This window comes from Chiloscyllium punctatum, chromosome 42 (assembly GCF_047496795.1).
Source record: "Chiloscyllium punctatum isolate Juve2018m chromosome 42, sChiPun1.3, whole genome shotgun sequence".
Taxonomy (NCBI): Eukaryota; Metazoa; Chordata; class Chondrichthyes; order Orectolobiformes; family Hemiscylliidae; genus Chiloscyllium; species Chiloscyllium punctatum.
Genome location: NC_092780.1, coordinates 8,047,757 through 8,065,137, shown reverse-complemented (window position 1 = coordinate 8,065,137; position 17,381 = coordinate 8,047,757). Strand labels below are relative to the sequence as shown.

The 17,381-nt window shown below is 39.4% G+C and overlaps 1 protein-coding gene across 4 annotated transcripts in view; it reads left to right on the top strand.

Moving 5' to 3' along the window:
* The window catches only part of LOC140465701 (phosphatidylinositol 5-phosphate 4-kinase type-2 beta), a 111,573-nt gene that overhangs the window by 77,501 nt on the left and 16,691 nt on the right, over window positions 1–17,381 (top strand). For all 4 annotated transcript variants that reach the window (XM_072561348.1, XM_072561347.1, XM_072561350.1 and 1 more), the window contains 2 exons: window positions 7,863–7,901; window positions 16,970–17,083. In XM_072561348.1, the coding sequence (XP_072417449.1) occupies window positions 7,863–7,901; window positions 16,970–17,083 (153 nt within the window). The remainder of the gene's footprint in view (window positions 1–7,862; window positions 7,902–16,969; window positions 17,084–17,381) is intronic.

Below are 17,381 nucleotides of genomic sequence, written 5' to 3'. Positions count from 1 at the left end.
TGTCAGCATCTTGATATTGGCAACATTTTGAAACTTTTATTGTAGGAAGAGAGCTATTAATGATTAAAACATTAAAAATGTATTTTATTCCGCAATGGCTTAGCATATCATGAGTCCTCACATACAAGGAAGATATTTTAATTGATTCCCTCGTGTGTGGTGTTGAGCTGGCTGAACTTAACTCAAGTGGCAAGGGGAGTGCTATGCTCTGGTGCTGTGGAAGGGGAATAAATCAGCTAGGATTCCTGTTTCGAGAGCTGTGGAAGGAGAATAAATCAGCTGGGATTCCTGTCCCTAATCTCTCTCCAGTGACCTGTTTGAAGCGTATATGTATGAATGTCACTTGGAGGCAGCAGTGGCTTGTCCATGATGTTCACCATACAGGAATACCTTGATGATATTCACTGACAAGATTTACTCATTATTAATAGCCATTTGATCAAGATACCATGTCCCAGAAAGGAATGTAAACCGTTTTGAGTGATAATAGAATTAACTTTTACACGAGCAAACCACATGCATTAACTGCTGTATATTCCTATTGAAAACATGGAGCTGATTCACAGGTTAAAACATTCAGAACTCCAGCTGTGAGTAGAAACCTATTTTGGTGAATCAGACGAATTGTTCTTCCACGGTCCCGACATGAAGTCATGGTGGGTGAAGCAATTGTTAAATTGCTTGCTGTTGTTAAATGCATAAGCCTTTGCTCATTATTGGTATCTGCTTGCTCATCTTCCCTTCTAATTAAAACTCAGAGCTACCTTTCACCACAGTGGATCATCAAGTATGTCAACTGAATAGCTGAGCCATAACCTAGCAAGGTCCAGATTTAATCTCTGTTATTTTTGTTCTCTATTATTCATTCATGCGATATGGACATTGTTGGTAAGGCCATTATTTATTGCTCATGCCCAACGGTCCTTCAGAGAAACCAAAAGAACTGCAGATGCTGTAAAACATAAACACAAACAGAAGTTGCTGGAAAAGCTCAGCAGGTCGGGCAGAATCTGTGAAGAGAAATCAAAGTTAGCGTTTCAATTTCAGTAACCTTGCCTCGGAACGGACAGAGTGAGGGGTGATTGGTGGAAGGATGACAGTGGGCTTTATTGGGGCTTGGCTTTAGTACCCCTACTTTCCTTGATGTATATGAATGACTGTGAATTAGATTTGTCAGGGACAATTTAAAATATTCAGATGACTTAAAACTTGGAAGTTTTGTGAACCGAGAAAGGTCATGTGAAAGGGCTCAAATAGGGATGGGCGGAAAATTGACAGATGAAATTTAATGCAGAGTAGCGTGAAGACAGAGCAAGAAGAGGCAATATAAAATAAAGGGTACAATTCTAAAAGGAGTGTAGGTATAGAGGGACCTGAAGATATTTGCCTCAAATTAATGAAGGTTGTAGAACAGGTTAAGAGTGGTTAATGAAACGCATAGTCTCCTGGGCTTTATATATAAAGGCAGATATTCCAAATCTAGAAAGTTGAGAAAAACCTATATATAGCACTGGTTTGATCACAGCTGAACTTTTTATCCATTTCTGGATACAGTGCTTTAGGAAGGAATATGAAGGTATCAGAGAGGTACAGACAAGATTCCTGAAATAAGGAAATTAATTTATGTGGTTTGATTGGAGACAGTGAAACTGTTCTCTTGAGAGAAGAGGATTAGGAGGAGATTTGACAGAGTTTTTAAACTCATAGGGACTTTGGACAGAGTAGATGAAGAGTAATAGTTCCATAGGTGGAAGAATCAAAATAACTCCGATATGTTGGTGACTTGACAAAAAAGCCTCACAGAGCAGGTGGTTAGCTTCCAGATTGCATTGACTGAGAGTGTGGTTAATGATAACTTTCAAATTATCTGAAGAATTACCGTGCTACTGAAAAAAAGATGGGGAAGTGGGACTAGGTACTAGCTCTAAATGAGAACCAGCAGAGGTACAGTGGGCCAAATGACCCCTTTCCTTGTATCTATTCTGTCCCAGAAAATAACGTGTAAAGCCAGCATGGTCACTCCATTGTGCACTGATTTACAGATGGCAACCCGTTTAGCTCATTGCCAGCTTCATTATTTTTGCAAATCCTTGCCCTTGTCCCTGAGCAATTGAGACCACAAAGGCAACGTGCATTGTGAATAAGTTAAATGTGCAGATTCCCAGTCTATCAGGTTGGTAATAGGTGGTGTTCAAAGTGACAGGAATGAATAAAGGCTGTTCACCCACTCTCTCTTGCCCTTTCCCCAGAATTATGCTGATAATAGGGGAAATGAACGTTTAAGTAATCATTCTTTGAGACAAATAGCCCTGCTTCATTCTCAATGCCTGCCTGCCAACCCCCCACTCCGTTTAAAACTCATCACAGCTGTGGGTGGCATATTTGAATGTTGGCCTGTGCTGTGAGTCAGACCCCTGACTGCATCATTGTGAAAGTGCTACATGAACCATAAAACATAGTTCCTGTAATTTTCAACTGTATAATTAATTTCCTTTTAAACTGTGCTAAAAACAGGCTTGGAAAAGGATTAAATACAGCAAAACTGGATACTTTGCCCCTTTTCAAAGTTTCTATTGTCAAAGCAAATTTCAAAGTTAACTTTGATGTGGAGATGGTATTTATCAGCATGACCTAACTAAAGGAAACCCCAGTAAGTGATTTCTTAGCAAAGTACTGCCGATTATTAGTAATGTTAAAGGCACAGAACCCATTCATATTTTAAAGCTGCAGATTTTATGTCCAACTGTCCCTATCTACTTAAAATGTTGGAACTTTGTAAAAATTGAGGGGACGCAGTAACATGGTGGTTATGCCATTGGATTAATAGTTTGGAGGCTGAGTTTAATGCTCTGGGGACACTGGTTCAATTCACACCACAACAGCTGGTGGAACTCAGATTATATCAATTTCAAAACCTAGATTGGAATTCTAAATATGGTAATGGTGACTGTAAAACTTCCGTTGATCACTGTAAAAACCCATCTAGTTCATTCTGGGAGGCAGTGGCATATTGGTTATGTCATTGGGCTAGCAATCCAGAATCCCAGGCCAATGTTGTGGGGGTATAATTCCTGCCATGGCAAATGGTGAAATTTGAATTCAATCAAAACATGAACTAAAGAGCTGGCCTAACATTAACCACTGTTAGTTGTTTCAAAATCCCATCTGGTGCACTAATGTCCTCTAGAGAAGAAAATCTGCCATTCTTAGCTGGTCTGGTTGATATGTGACTCCAGACCCACAGCAATGCGATTGACTCTCAGTAGCTCTCTGGGCAATAAATGCTGCCTAGATAGAGAATTGGTTTTAAAACAGAAGTCCTTTAGGAAGAAAAATCTGCTGTCTTTACCTGATCTGACCTATATGTGACTCTAGACCCACGGATTGACTGACTATAAAGTGCCCTTTAAAATTTCTTAGCAAAGCTAGTCAGTCTGAGGGCAAGATACAATCGCTGAAAAATGCTAGCCTTGACAGCAGTGCCCACATCTCATGGGAAAATAAATATAAAGGAATCACAATATAAGATTTTGACAGGCTGCAAAGAGCAAAGATTCCTGTAGTTGAGGAATCCATGATGAAAGGGTTGGGGTGTTCATTAATTTTTAAATTTTTGCAATCGGCATTTTGAGAATAGTTAGGAGAAATTGCTTGATACTATTGGGATGGAGAGTGGTTGAGGCAGAGGTACTGTGGCAGTATTGCATGGTGTTGTGTGTACAGATATTGTGTGTACAGCAATGGCCTCAAACAAAAACTGCTAGGTGACCTCTTTTAGTGATGTTGTTTGAGGCATAAATATTGATCAAGGTATCAAGGAAATCTCTTCTGGGGCTATCTTACTGTAGTTAAGGCACATTATTGGGATGAGTCTCACTATAATTTGACTCCTCATATTCCTCGTACTAATCTCTGTCTCAAATGCACCTTGTCTCTTGCACTTATACTGTCTCTCATCTCCAGCTTCCCCCTGCTACAAGAACACCACTGAGTGGCATTTTAAGTGTGAATGGACAGATTATGCTGCTAAAATTGCAGTTTAATTGTAGCCCGGTGGCTAAAAGGTCACAGTAAATTGGTTCAGAAAATGTTTGCTAACCTTTAGATCTAGTTGGCTCCTTAATATTAAATGAAAATATAATTACACAAGTTCTGAATTCTAATATGTTCAGCACAGATATACTTTAAATTAAGTTGTACAATTAAGAAAACACTGGCAGTAAGTCAATTAATTACAGAATGGATTCAGTGATTTAATTATTGAAGCAAGTGAATAATTAATTATGAAACACCAAATATTAAATTTAATTTGGATCAATTTAAATATATTCCAATGAAAGTGAATATTTCCATTATATCAATAAAAATTGAAAGTGTACAGTTGCCCCCAAAGCGTTAACTGAATGCATACTGATCTATGCAAACTGATTAGTCCCGATGTGACTCCTAAACAGATTTAAATTATGTGATGTTTGGCAAAAGAATTGGGAACCATAAAATAGCACAGCACATGAGATTGATGTTCAGCCCATCAAGTCCGGCTCGACTGTTTGGAAGAGCAATCCAGTTATTCCAATCCCAGAGGAATATATTTCTCCTTCAAGATTTGCTCTTGGAAGTCACTGCTGCATCTGTCATCACTAACCTATAAGGAAGTCCTTTACAAGTTTTAGCTACTCAATGTATAAGAAGATCATCTTCTTTCATTGGGTTGGTTCTGATTCTTCATATTTGGTCACTGCTGTTGGCTTTGGTGCTGTCAGCTGGAGAGGGAAAAGATCATCCATGGATGTTGCTGCTCCTGGTTGCCAGGCAGCAATCCTTGCTGCAAGGTGCATATGTGAATGGTGTATGCTGGATGGATCGAAAAGTGTGACACTGGAAAAGCCAGCAGGTCAGGCAGCATCCGAGGAGCAGGAGAATCAATAAAGAACGTAAGCCCTTTATCAGGAATGGGATGGATCAAATTTGGGTGTCCAAAAAACAGCCATTATTACAACAGTGGTCAGTGGAACAGCAGCAGCAATAACTTGCATTCATATTGCTTTCTAACATTGTAAAGCATCTCCAGTTGCTTTATAGAATTGCTACCAAGTAGAATTTCATTGAGTCATATAAGGTGATAATAGGAGGGGTGACTAAAAGCTTGGTCAAAGAGATGGGTTTTAAGGAACAAAACTAAAGTGCTGCTAGAGAAATGCAGAGAGTCTGACAGCATCTGTGGAGACTAGGGTTTCAAGGAACATCTGAAAGAAGAGGCAGAGAATTTCAGAGTGCAGCCGAAAGCAAGGGTGCCAGTGAAAGAATTATTAAAACTGTGGATGGACACCTGATGCACAATAGGAACGCTGAGTTTTAAGAGGATGGTAAAGCTGAAAGAAGGAAAGAGGTTTGGAGGGTTGAGGTCATGGAAGGATTTGAAAACCAAGATGAAAGATTTTAGTGCAAATTGCAGTTATGGAAATTGATTCTTCAGGATTGCAGTTATCATAAATGAAGACCTCATGATGCCATTGTATAACAATGCTGGAACTCCAATGAAATTTTCAAAACTGAACTTGATAGATTTGTAAGTTCAAATGTTGAAATGTAAGTAAGAAAGGCAGCTAACTGGAGTTAAGACATAGATCATTCATGATGTAATTGACCAAACTCAAAGGGTTGACAGTCCTAATCATGTTTCTATGTAAAATAGGCATATTAAGCACCAGCATGTCGTTCCATTTCAGTTACTTCAACAAGATGCTGAACTACACACAAGTTGCATGCATTAACCAGAACAAGCTCCTAACTTCGATAGACTTATGTTGGAGCTGGATACTTTTAAAAAATTGCACCACAGAGAATTTTGTTTTTTGACAAGCAGGTAAAATTTGTGAGCGCTTAAACTGCTTGTTAGTTGAATTGTTCCCCATTGGCTGTCCTAACTTAGTGCTTACTCAAATTTGCTACAACGTTACAAGGCAGATTATGGATTTGCACCTGATTGTAGTTCTCTACATGGGCAAATTCAGGTCTTGCATGTGCCCTGGCAGAGGCAGCATGCAAATGCCCAGTATTACTTCAGGGAAGGAAAGGAAATTGGATGGTGAACTCTTCCATTTCATATTTCTGCATCGCAGTCTCTCTTTGTTTCCGTTGGGAAAGTGAATGAAAATTTGCCATATAAATGAGTTTGAACTCAGGGATGCCCTTATAAGAACAGGGTACGATGCTCAACTCATTGACCGCCAGTTCCGATGTGCCACAGCAAGGAACCGTAATGACCTCCTCAGGAGACAGACATGTGCTGCAACCAACAGGGTACCTTTTGTTGTCCAGTACTTCCCAGGAGCTGAAAAACTACACCATGTTCTTTGTGACCTGCAACACAATATCATTGAGGATGTGCACCTCGCCAAGACCTTCCCCACACCTCCACAAGCTCACCTTTAAACAACCACTAAACCTCAAACAGATCATTGTTCGTAGCAAGCTGCCTGGCTTTCAGGAGAATTCCATACAACCCTGTCATGGTAGGCGCTGCAAGACGTGTCAGAGTGTGGTCATGGATAACACCATGACACATGGGAACACCTCCCACCATGTACGTGGCAGGTACTCGTGTGACTCAGCCAACATTGTCTATCTTATACGTTGTAGGCAAGGATGCCCTGAGGCATGGTACATTGGGGAAACCGAGCAAAGGCTACGACAACGGATGAATGGGCACCGCACAACAATCAACAAACAGGAGAGTTCCCTCCCAGTTGGGGAACACTTCAGCAGTCCAGGACATTCGACCTTGGACCTTTGGGTGACCATCCACCAAGGCAGACTTTGGGACAGGCAGCAGCGAAAAGTGGCCGAACAGAGGCTGATAGCTAAGTTCCATACCCATAGGGAGGGCCTCAACCGGGACCTTGGGTTCATGTCACACTATAGGTGACCACCATTGCACAATATACACACACACAGACAGGCACTTCTATATACACACATACACATGGACACACGTGTACACAGACACACACACAGACACTCGCACACCCCAACAGACATTCCCACTGACACAAGCATCTTCTCACAGACCACTCTACACTCACGCACACACATACACTCTCTCACACTCTCAACCCCCCCCACCCCAGAGACACACACACTCCCACACTCGCACATGCACCCCCTCACAGACTTAGACACTCTACACTCACATACAAACACATACATTCTCTCACACTCACAACCCCTCACCCCAGACAGAGGCACACACACACAAAACCCCACATGCAGACATATACGTTTGTGGGGTGAATTTGTACTTGCAGAGTTATTTTGTACTTTGCTCAAAAACTGCATGAATTCATGTAAGATTCTGTTAACTCACTTTATAGATTAGAATCAGTCTAAACATTATGGCACAGACAGGGAAGACAAGGGGCTAACACCTGCAACGTATTATTTGGCTAACACCAATTGTTACAGTTAACCTGAGAATGTAACATTTAAAAAAAAGTTTTGTGATTTTCATATGAAAGAAGTGAAACTATCATGGTATTGGAACACATGAAAGACTCAACAAACAATCAAGGTATTTTTCAATGTATAATTTCAGTTACATCATACTGTAGACTTTTGCTATAAATTCTGTGACATAGAATTGTGTTCTCCACACCCACCTGATGAAGGAGCGGCGCTCTGAAAGGTAGTGCTTCCAATTAAATCTGTTGTACTATAACTGAATGTTGTGTGATATTTAACTTTGTACAATCCTTCTTGGTTTGTGTAGTGTACAGTGGAGTTAATCCTAATAAGAGTAGCATTTTATAATGTGCTTGCTATTGGAAGGACAATGGTAATTTTTTTTTTGTTTTCTTCCTTAGGGCTCAACAGTGTCACGAGAAGCCAGTGGAAAAGAAAAGGTATGAATATCTACATTTATGCACTGCACGATCTTTCCCTCAGCTTCCAGCAGTACTCTTGCTTCTGTATGCATTGGTTTTCACTTAAAAATACAACGACTACGTATTTGAGGAGAAAGTGAGGACTGCAGATGCTGGAGATCAGAGCTGAAAATGTGTTGCTGGAAAAGCGCAGCAGGTCAGGCAGCATCCAAGGAGCAGGAGAATCAACATTTCGGGCATGAGCCCTTATTCAGGAATGACTCTGGATCATGCCCGAAACGTCGATTCTCCTGCTCCTTCGATGCTGCCTGACCTGCTGCGCATTTTCAGCAACGAATACATATTCACAAGCAAAGTCAATTTGAAAATCCTGATTCATCAACCAGAGTCAGGATTTAATAATGCACTTTCATGTTTGTTTTGTACATACCTGTTATTTTAAAAACATATATTTCATTTTGTAATTGAAGATACAGCCTATTTATTAAACCGAGTTATCAATCTATTTTGTATTCATGTAGCTGACAAGACTCCTATTGTAAGATTTAAGGATGGTTATTGACATAGGTTTTTTTGTAATAGGACAGAGAGCTGTTTTGATCTATGTCTGACATTGTTGCTTCCGAGTCTATAAAGTGTTACTAAAGCCAGCTGTGAAAATACAAGAATTGGATGCAATATTTTGTGGTGTAGTGAAGCTCCATTCCACCGAGCCTCAAGGCAATTGGATTAGAGTTGTACCAGTTGCTTTTTTGTTGAATTTATCAATATCATCCATACTGTCTTGTCAATGTGCCCACTCAGAGAAAGAAACACTACTCCTGCTTCTGTGCATCTCCCAGCAGCTAAGCTAGGCAGTTGGCCAGGAATAAGAGAGAATGTGGTTAAAGAAAAATATTTTATCCCTTTAATTCCTAGATGCAGCATTGGTAGTGACCATTGTGTTGCAGCTATTCTAAGTCTGTAAAGCATGACAAATGGTAAAGAGATGAATGGCAGTCATTCTGAGTTTTGCTGCTGTGCCTTTTCCATACATCAATCATTTGCTTTATATGATAGGCAGGTTCACTGCAGTGAAAGGGTAATAGTGATTGGGATAATGCATGTGGTATAGTATTTCATTGTAGGAGTTATTAGAGAACAAGTCACTCAATCCATCAAAAGATACTAACATGCAATTAGAGCTTAATTCTTACAGTTTAGGTTTGTTTCCAAGTCTCCATGCTGGAAGTCTTAAATTGTGGGATTCACAACTACATAAAATAGTTGATGTGAATAGCACAGATAAATTTGAGGGAAAGCTGAAAAAGCATAAGGTGTTTTTTTTTGAAAAGGAAGAATTTGCTGACTGATTGATGAAGGGAGGTTAGAGAAAGCTTGAATAGAGTACTAATATTGGTGTCAACCAGTGGGGCTGAATGACCTGTTTCTGTGTTGTAAACTCTTAAGTAACTGACATGTTATCAACAACTCTCTAAAGTTGTTATGTAGGCAATTGAATCAGATTCAAAAAGTTAAAAATTAAATTGCAATGAACATTAGACATAGTCCACTGCAGCACTAAGCCATATAAATTAGGAGTTTTTGTGTGTTTGTCAGTAAAATGATGAAAACTAGAGAGTGCAAGCTGTGTTGAATCATTTTCGAGTGCTTTACGCCTGTGGTTACTGATTAGTGAAAGATGTTTCAGCAATCATGTGTAAGATTGTTTATATCTGTGTAAGTTTATCTATATTGTGTACGTGTGTTTCCTACTGAGATATATGCATGTCTCAAAATTATAAGACCAAAAGACATAGGAGCAGAAATTAGGCCATTCAGCCCATCAAGTCTGTTCCCCCATTCACTCATGGCTGATAAGTTTCTCAAGCCCATTCTCTCACTTTCTCCCCATAACCCTTGATCCCCTAGATACTCAAGAACCTATTTATTCCAGTCTTAAATATACTGAATGACCTGGCCTCCACAGCCTTTGTGGCAATAAATTCCATAAATTCACTACTGTCTGGCTGAAGAAGTTTCTCCTTATCTCTGTTCTAAAAGGTCTTCCCTTCACTCTCAGGCTGTGCCCTTGGGTCCAAGTCTCTCCTGCAATTTATATTGCCCTCGTCACACTTCTGTCGCTTCTAATGGACAACAGTGCCCTAATTGATGCATACCCTACCAACTGTTGCTTACAGATTAAAAGTCGACTTTTATGCAGGACACAACATAGCTGTTGGTGCATATGACATTATATACAATGAGTGGTCAACTTTGAGAAAAACAATACGTAAACCGATAGACAAGTGCAGAGTCAATGAAACTTGTTCCCTCTATGATTTAGGTTCAGGCAGTGTCTAAATTGCAAACAGTTGAATAAGTTTACTATTGGAAAATATCTTTAGAATGCGATGCAGAGCTCTTATTTTGAAGTTTTGTAAAACAATGCAATGGATCGTTTATTATGGAATGTGTGTTGATGTTTCCATAGTATCAAAATGAAGAAAATGACAGCCAAGGTCATCACACTCCATGACCAAATATGTAAGAAAAATTATGACCTGTTGACCATGTTTTACTTCTCGAAAATTACAATTTCTGGATCAAGTGCGAGGGACAGAATCTCTTTATGCAAAGGCTTTAACTGTCTATTTCCAAATCAGAATTCCCTTAAACTGTCTGAGAGAAATGCTTTACTCATTCTTTATCATTCAAGTACCAATTGCAACATGATGTTGAAGTTATAAATAAAAAATACTGTTGCAAATATTTATTTTTCTGTTTCCTCCTTGGGAAATTTATTAATATGTAACGTTTTTTGAAGGCTATTTATTTGTAGATGCTATTTAAAAATATATACTTTTTATCACATTGCTAAAAATAGATATACTTTTAATCCTATAAGCAAAAGAATGGTTTGAAGGAAGAATATTAAAATTGTGTTTTCCACACTTAAATGAAGTGACTGTGAAAACTCTTTGGAAGGAATAATTCTTCAATCACATGTCCCCAAAAGGAAGCTGTGATCACGGAGAGTGGGTCAGAGTGATTGGGGCTCTGTCATCACAGGGGACTGTGAAGGTAGCTTCCCTGCTGGAGTCACAGAACCACCAACATCGTCAAAATCGCAAAACACTACATAACTAGTAAAAGCACAGCACTGGCCAGTGTCATCCAAGAGGAGTATTGGATCAAAATTGGCACATCTGGAACTCATGTCAATTTTTCATGGCAAAAGTTATCATTAATAATATGGATTTGTAAATACTGGAAACAGTTGCAGGAATGTGAAGTTCCTTGGGCATCTAAATCCATGAAGCACTAATATCTTTTAGGAATGGAACTCTGCTGTTCTTATCTGGTCTGACCTACATGTGACTGTGGACTCACAGCAACAGTGAAGGAATCCACATATCACATGAATGAATAATGTAAAAATAAATGAGAGAAGGTGATGAAATTCTATCAGTGATGCTCTTGCCATATTTTGTCACTTTCAGACAAAACCAACCACTATGGACTGGACATTGTCCAGATGGCCGCAAACTGTCACCCTCCAACAAGTCATGTTTCCTCACCTCTCAGATCTCCAGCTTCCTAGGGAAAGACAAAGAAGATGCTTTAAAGATGTTCTAAAACCATTGTTGAAGTTCAGCAGCAGTGTCATTTAATATGTGGATGATGCTCACCCGCTATTGTTCAGAACAGCATTCAATTTACCAAGAAGCTGCATCACATTTTGAGTCATAACAACTTAACAGTGAGTCAACGCAGCAGCCGAGGTGGGAAGAAAAGGAAGCATATCCAAGACTCCAGATCACACCACCTCCTGGAATACCCTACACCACGTGCTCAGAGGGCTGGCAGTCGAGAATTGCCTTGTCAGTCACATTTAGAGTGGTGCTGGAAAAGCACAGCAGGTCAGGCAGCATCTGAGGAGCAGGAAAATCGACTTTTCGGGCAGGAGCCCTTCATCAGGGCATCAGATTCCTGATGAAGGGCTCTTGCCCGAAACATCGATTTTCCCGCTCCTTGGATGCTGACTGACCTGTTGTGCTTTTCCAGCATCACTATAATCTTGACTCTAATCTCCAGCATCTGCAGTCCTCACTTTCGCCTGGTCAGTCATATGAAGACCCACTGTTGAAACACACAACCCTGAGAAGACATCATCTACAAATTAAAGGTCAGTCAACTGAGCATTGGAGGTAGAAGCACTGAAATTAAAGAAAAATAAACTGACAAATCTTCTGAAGATACTTTATGGATGAGCTGGGAAATCATAAATGGTCTTCTTTCCTGACACCCATCTGAAGAACTGGAATAAAATTAAATATATAGGTTCAGATGGGCAAGCAGCTGCAGATATTTGAAGTGGTACATTTTCAGTCAGTCAAGAATATATTGTTTCAGAAATTTGGACATTCAATGCCGTTTAATTATGGAAGAAAAGTGGTGTTGATCATGTTGTAAGCACAAAAGTGAAATTTCCGTCCTTCCAAACAGAGAGATCTTATAACATTTCACTGAGGGTTCATGTACACGAAAGGATGATGTCAAATTTGGTGGGAAGGCGAATAATGAGAATGATGCAAAGAGTCTGCAGAGGGTGATATAGACAGGTTAAGCAAGTGGGCAATAAATTAACAAATGGAATGTAATGTGGGGAAATATGAGGTTACGCACTTTCTCAGGAAGAATTGAGGAGCTGAATATTTTTTAACTAGAGAAAGAATGCCAAAAGCTACATAACAGATCCTCATACATGAATTGTAAAAAGCTACCATCCAAGTTCAGCAGGTAATGGGGAAGGTAAATGGAATGTTATTTCAAAGGGAAAAGAGTATAAGAGTAGGTAAAGTTTACTAAAATTATACAAGGCACTAGTTAGACCACAACTGGAATACTGTCAACAGTTTTGGACCCCTTGTCTAAGGTAGGCTATACTGGCTTTGAAGATGGCCCAGAGGAGGTCCACCAGGCTGATCCTGGGTAAGGAGGAGCTGTCTTATGAGGACAGGTTGAGTGGGTTGGGCCTGTTGCCCATTTAAGACAGAGATGAGGAAGTTCTTCTTTCAGGGTAGTGAATCTCTGGAATTCTTCCCCACAAAGGGGTTGAGGCTGAGTCGTTTAGCCTATTCAGGGCTGAGATAAGCAGATTTTTAATTGGTAAGGGAATCAAAGATTATGGAAAAAAGGCAGGAAAATGGAGTTGAGGAATATCAGTTCAACCGTGATCTCATTGAATGGCGGAGCAGAGTCAATGGTCTAAATTGCCTACTTCTGATCCTACATCGTCTGGTCTCACTGTGGCTCTTGACCTGTCTGAATAAGGAAGATCTGTCCCTAAATGATTTGTAAATATTTACTAGGTAATACATTGGCAGAAAAATTGAAGTTAGAATTAAAGGTAGAAGCTAAAGTAGATGGATTCACTTGAGGTCATAGCACAGCATCTGGGATCGGAAGATGAGCATAAGCCAAATGGTTCGCAGCTTGAGTTAGCTAGAATTCTGTCGCAGCTGAAGCAGCTTGAGAGAGAAAAAGCGATGCAAATGTTTGAACTTAAACTTCAATGAGAGAAAGATATCAGGAAGCATGATCTACATAATTAAAAGCTTAGATTTTGGACATTAGGAGAGTATAGTAGTTTGGACAAGGAAGGAGTTCCCATTCTTAAGTTAGATTTAACCAAATAGTTTTCTATTGTCATAAGGAGAGGCAAGTACAGAGATATTTTCTCTCATTTGTGAATTTGCTAAAGGATTGAAGTCCTCAAAGATCTCATTGATATGCTACAAAGTGTGCTGGCTAATAAATTGATGGATGTGTATCCTAGCTTTTTTTTAGAACACCTGTCCTCAAATTGTGAGAAAGTTAGAATGGTGGCACTTATTTCCTATTAGTTTGTTCCTGAAGCTTGCCAGTTAAGATTTAGACTTTAAGGCAAACCCAGTCAGATATTTAATGAATTTTCTGGGAAAAAGTAAACATGGGATCTCTGGTGTCGTTTGTTGGAACAAATGAATTTAATAATTTGAGCAAACCTTTGATAATTCGAGGGACTTTGTTATTATGGAAGAATTCAGGAATAGTATTCCATTAACAAGTAAAGTTCTTATTTGGATGAATGGCAGGTAGCTAAGGTCAAAGAGGAAGCTCCTGTGGGAGATGCACATGATCTTTCTCACCAGCATCCAAATATTCAAACTTTGCCATATGGAAACCAGTAAGGAGACTGGAGAAATAATCTGGTTTTAGGGAGAAGGCAGAAACTGACCCAGTTAATTGAATATGGAATACAGAGAATAAGAGTAATGTAGAGAAACCAACACTTCTCATTACCATGACATGCGTCACACAAAAGCAAATTGGAGGAAGCAGAATGGTAAACTGGTGGAGTTTATTAGCATACTGAAGAAGTCCTCAGAAAACACAGTATCAGTAAAGGAAATGGACTAAATAAATAGCCTTGGTGCATACAAGAGGAATTTCCACATGGAAAGAAGCATCAGAAAGTAAAGCTTTCTGCAAACCACTTAGGGATAGATCTTCCTTCTCCAAATAAGTTGCCATAACCGGCAAAGCCATTTTGATTTTCAATATGTACAGTAGAATGCTCTATGAATCTAATTGCATCTAATATTTTTAGTGGGAATAAATGCCACAGATTTGAAGGGAAAGTCCCAGAATTTTTGAGACGGAACCTAACAGGATTGTTAGCCTGAAACATACTGGTTAAGCTCGGAGTTTAACATTAATAAAGGATTTGGACTTCTCTTCATAACATTTGCTGAATCAAAATGTAATAATGCAGGGTGCTGATGGGAAGTGTTTGCCTTTTCCATTGAATGAGGTGAAGTCAGATTGTGCTCTGGTTAAAGGTGACTTCTTTGGTTGGAAATATTATGAAACTGCTTATTAAAAAGTATAGATTTAAATTTGGAACATAAATATGATGGTTGTGCTGACTCAGCCAAGTTTATCAGATGGATGACGGCCATATACTCAAAGACCTCCTGTCTGGTGAACTGGCCACTGGGTCATGACGGCCTGGGCATCTATCCCTCTGCAACAGGGGCATGTGAGCGAGATATGAAAGTGGGTGAGCATGTTGCTGTCCACTGGAAAATTGTTGCTGATGGCCGTGATCTTTGGAGCTGACTGCTAGGGTATTGGAAGCAGCGAGCAGAAGTGCAGTGATCAGCTGGCTGAGAGGAGTCTGGTGAAAACCAAGGCCAGCAAATCATGTACCAACTTGTCTCACTATCCTCCTCTGTGGCAAAGCAGCTGTGACAGTGTTTAACGCCAGAAAGTGTGATGCTGGAAAAGCACAGCCGGTCAGGCAGCATCCAAGGAGCAGGAGAGTCACGTTTCGAGCATAAGCTCTTCATCCTACCTGTCAGTGTTTAATACTGAGTTTACCACCATAATGCAAACCATTGGCTTGCAAGACTGAAAAATGATCAAGAGAAATTCTGTTGCAACAAAATAACTATCTTTTTCAGCAAGTGAATTATAAAGAAAACTCAATTAAAATCCCTACATTGTATGTTTGTAACTTTTGACTGTAAATGTTGGTGGATCTGGTTGTATTAAAATTAAAAAGTCAGAGGGTTCAGTTTGAGTTACCAATGATCATGAGAAAGGAACATCATTTTAAGCTCAATCTCTGCCTTGTGTGGATTTAGCAGGTCCACATTAAGGTGGCTACAAGCATGTCAAAGTTGGCCTTGATACCCCTGAACTAGGAAGTGAAAGAACCTTTCTGAATTTTGCAAATGCAGACTGAATTGAACTCGGTGGATAAGTATCCAACTAATGGTCACAATCTAAATTTATGCATAAAGCATAATGATTTAGTCAATCTACTTCAAGTGACATCTGTGTCACTATATCTGGGCATGTGACTCAGATTTCTACTGTAATTTCCTATGCGATTGACGTGGTACAAAATGTTGATTGTATGCATTACTGTTACTAAGTAGGTGCCCATACAACTGATGTCTATAGTGGTCACTTGCATTGGTCAACCTCATTTTAAGCAATTGTGTTGATATTGAATTTTTGGGATTCAAACTATAAGATGTGCTCATGGCTACATGGAGAACACTTGGAACTAAACAAACATAAGACTATAGGGCCTAGTGCAGGAAAGTGGAACTCATGTAGGTAATGGTGTATTTTTGGCAGTACAGACTTGATGATATGAAGAGCCTTTTCAGCTCAGTTATGATTCTACCATTCTAAACATGATTCATTGTTTTGATAAAATAAGTGCTCGAATGATGGGTCCATCATGAAACTGGAGGTTTGCAAATAGTTTTAATGATTCCTGGTCCACACTATAGCAAATATGTTTCTTCAGATGTAAATACCTTATAAACCACACATCATTTGCAAATCCTCAATATTAATCACTTCACCATCGATAGCCGTGCTTTAAATTGCCTGCGCTCTAAATAATAAAATTCCCTCTCTAAATTTCTTAAAATCTGTACCCACCTCTCCATTAAGACACTTGTTAAAACCTACCAACTTCGGTAACGTGCACTAATATCTTTTGTATGAGCTGGTGTTACATTTTGTTTGGTAGTTCTTGGGAACGTTTTAATTATTTATTGGTGCTGCATAAAAATGCAAGTGTAATCATCTTGTGTCTAGCAATGTCTGTCACACTTCAGATGCCACAGGCTTTACAGTATGTGCATAAAGATCTTAAAGTAGCAGATTGTACTTTGCAAAATTTGACAAAGCAGCAACTTATTCTGCAGTGCACCCCCCCCCCCGACAACAAAATGTTGCTACCCCTACAGATGAATAGGATAGAAAATTCCCTTTATTTATGTGTATTAGAGAATCAGTTATGTTTGGATTAAACTAAACCAACTAGATTGCTGTCTCTTACTGAAGTAGTGCAACAAGCCTTGCACTTGGGGGAAGAAAATTCATCAGAACATCTATCAACATTCAAGGCAATTGGCAAGAGTAACCATGACATGTCACAAACAAGTTTTTTTTTCAAAAATAGAATTAATTCCAATGTGCAGTCCATCATGTACAGTGTTTTATAATTGAGTGTGATCTGTCTTATTCTGCTGCAGGCCAAGGAATTACCAACACTGAAAGACAATGATTTCCTAAATGAAGGGCAGAGAATTCAAATTGGAGACGAAAACAAAAAGATGTTTTTGGACAAACTCAAGCGTGATGTTGAGGTCAGTATTTGTTGTTGCAATTTACCTCTAGAAAATCTGAGACCACTGAGAAAGTACAGTGCATCCAAAATGATTCCTATTTGAATACATGTTTGGTCATTTAGAGTCTTGATATTGAACAATGTTTGCCTCCTGTGCCAGTTGATTACTTGTATCCTGACTGGATTTTTGAGACTCAGAAATTGTGGGAGGTTCAGCAATGGTAATGCCATTGAATGCCAAGGGAGCATTCAGATCAAGTTTCAGTGGCTTTGCAATGAGAAAATATGAAATAGTACTGGACAATACATTTTTCAAT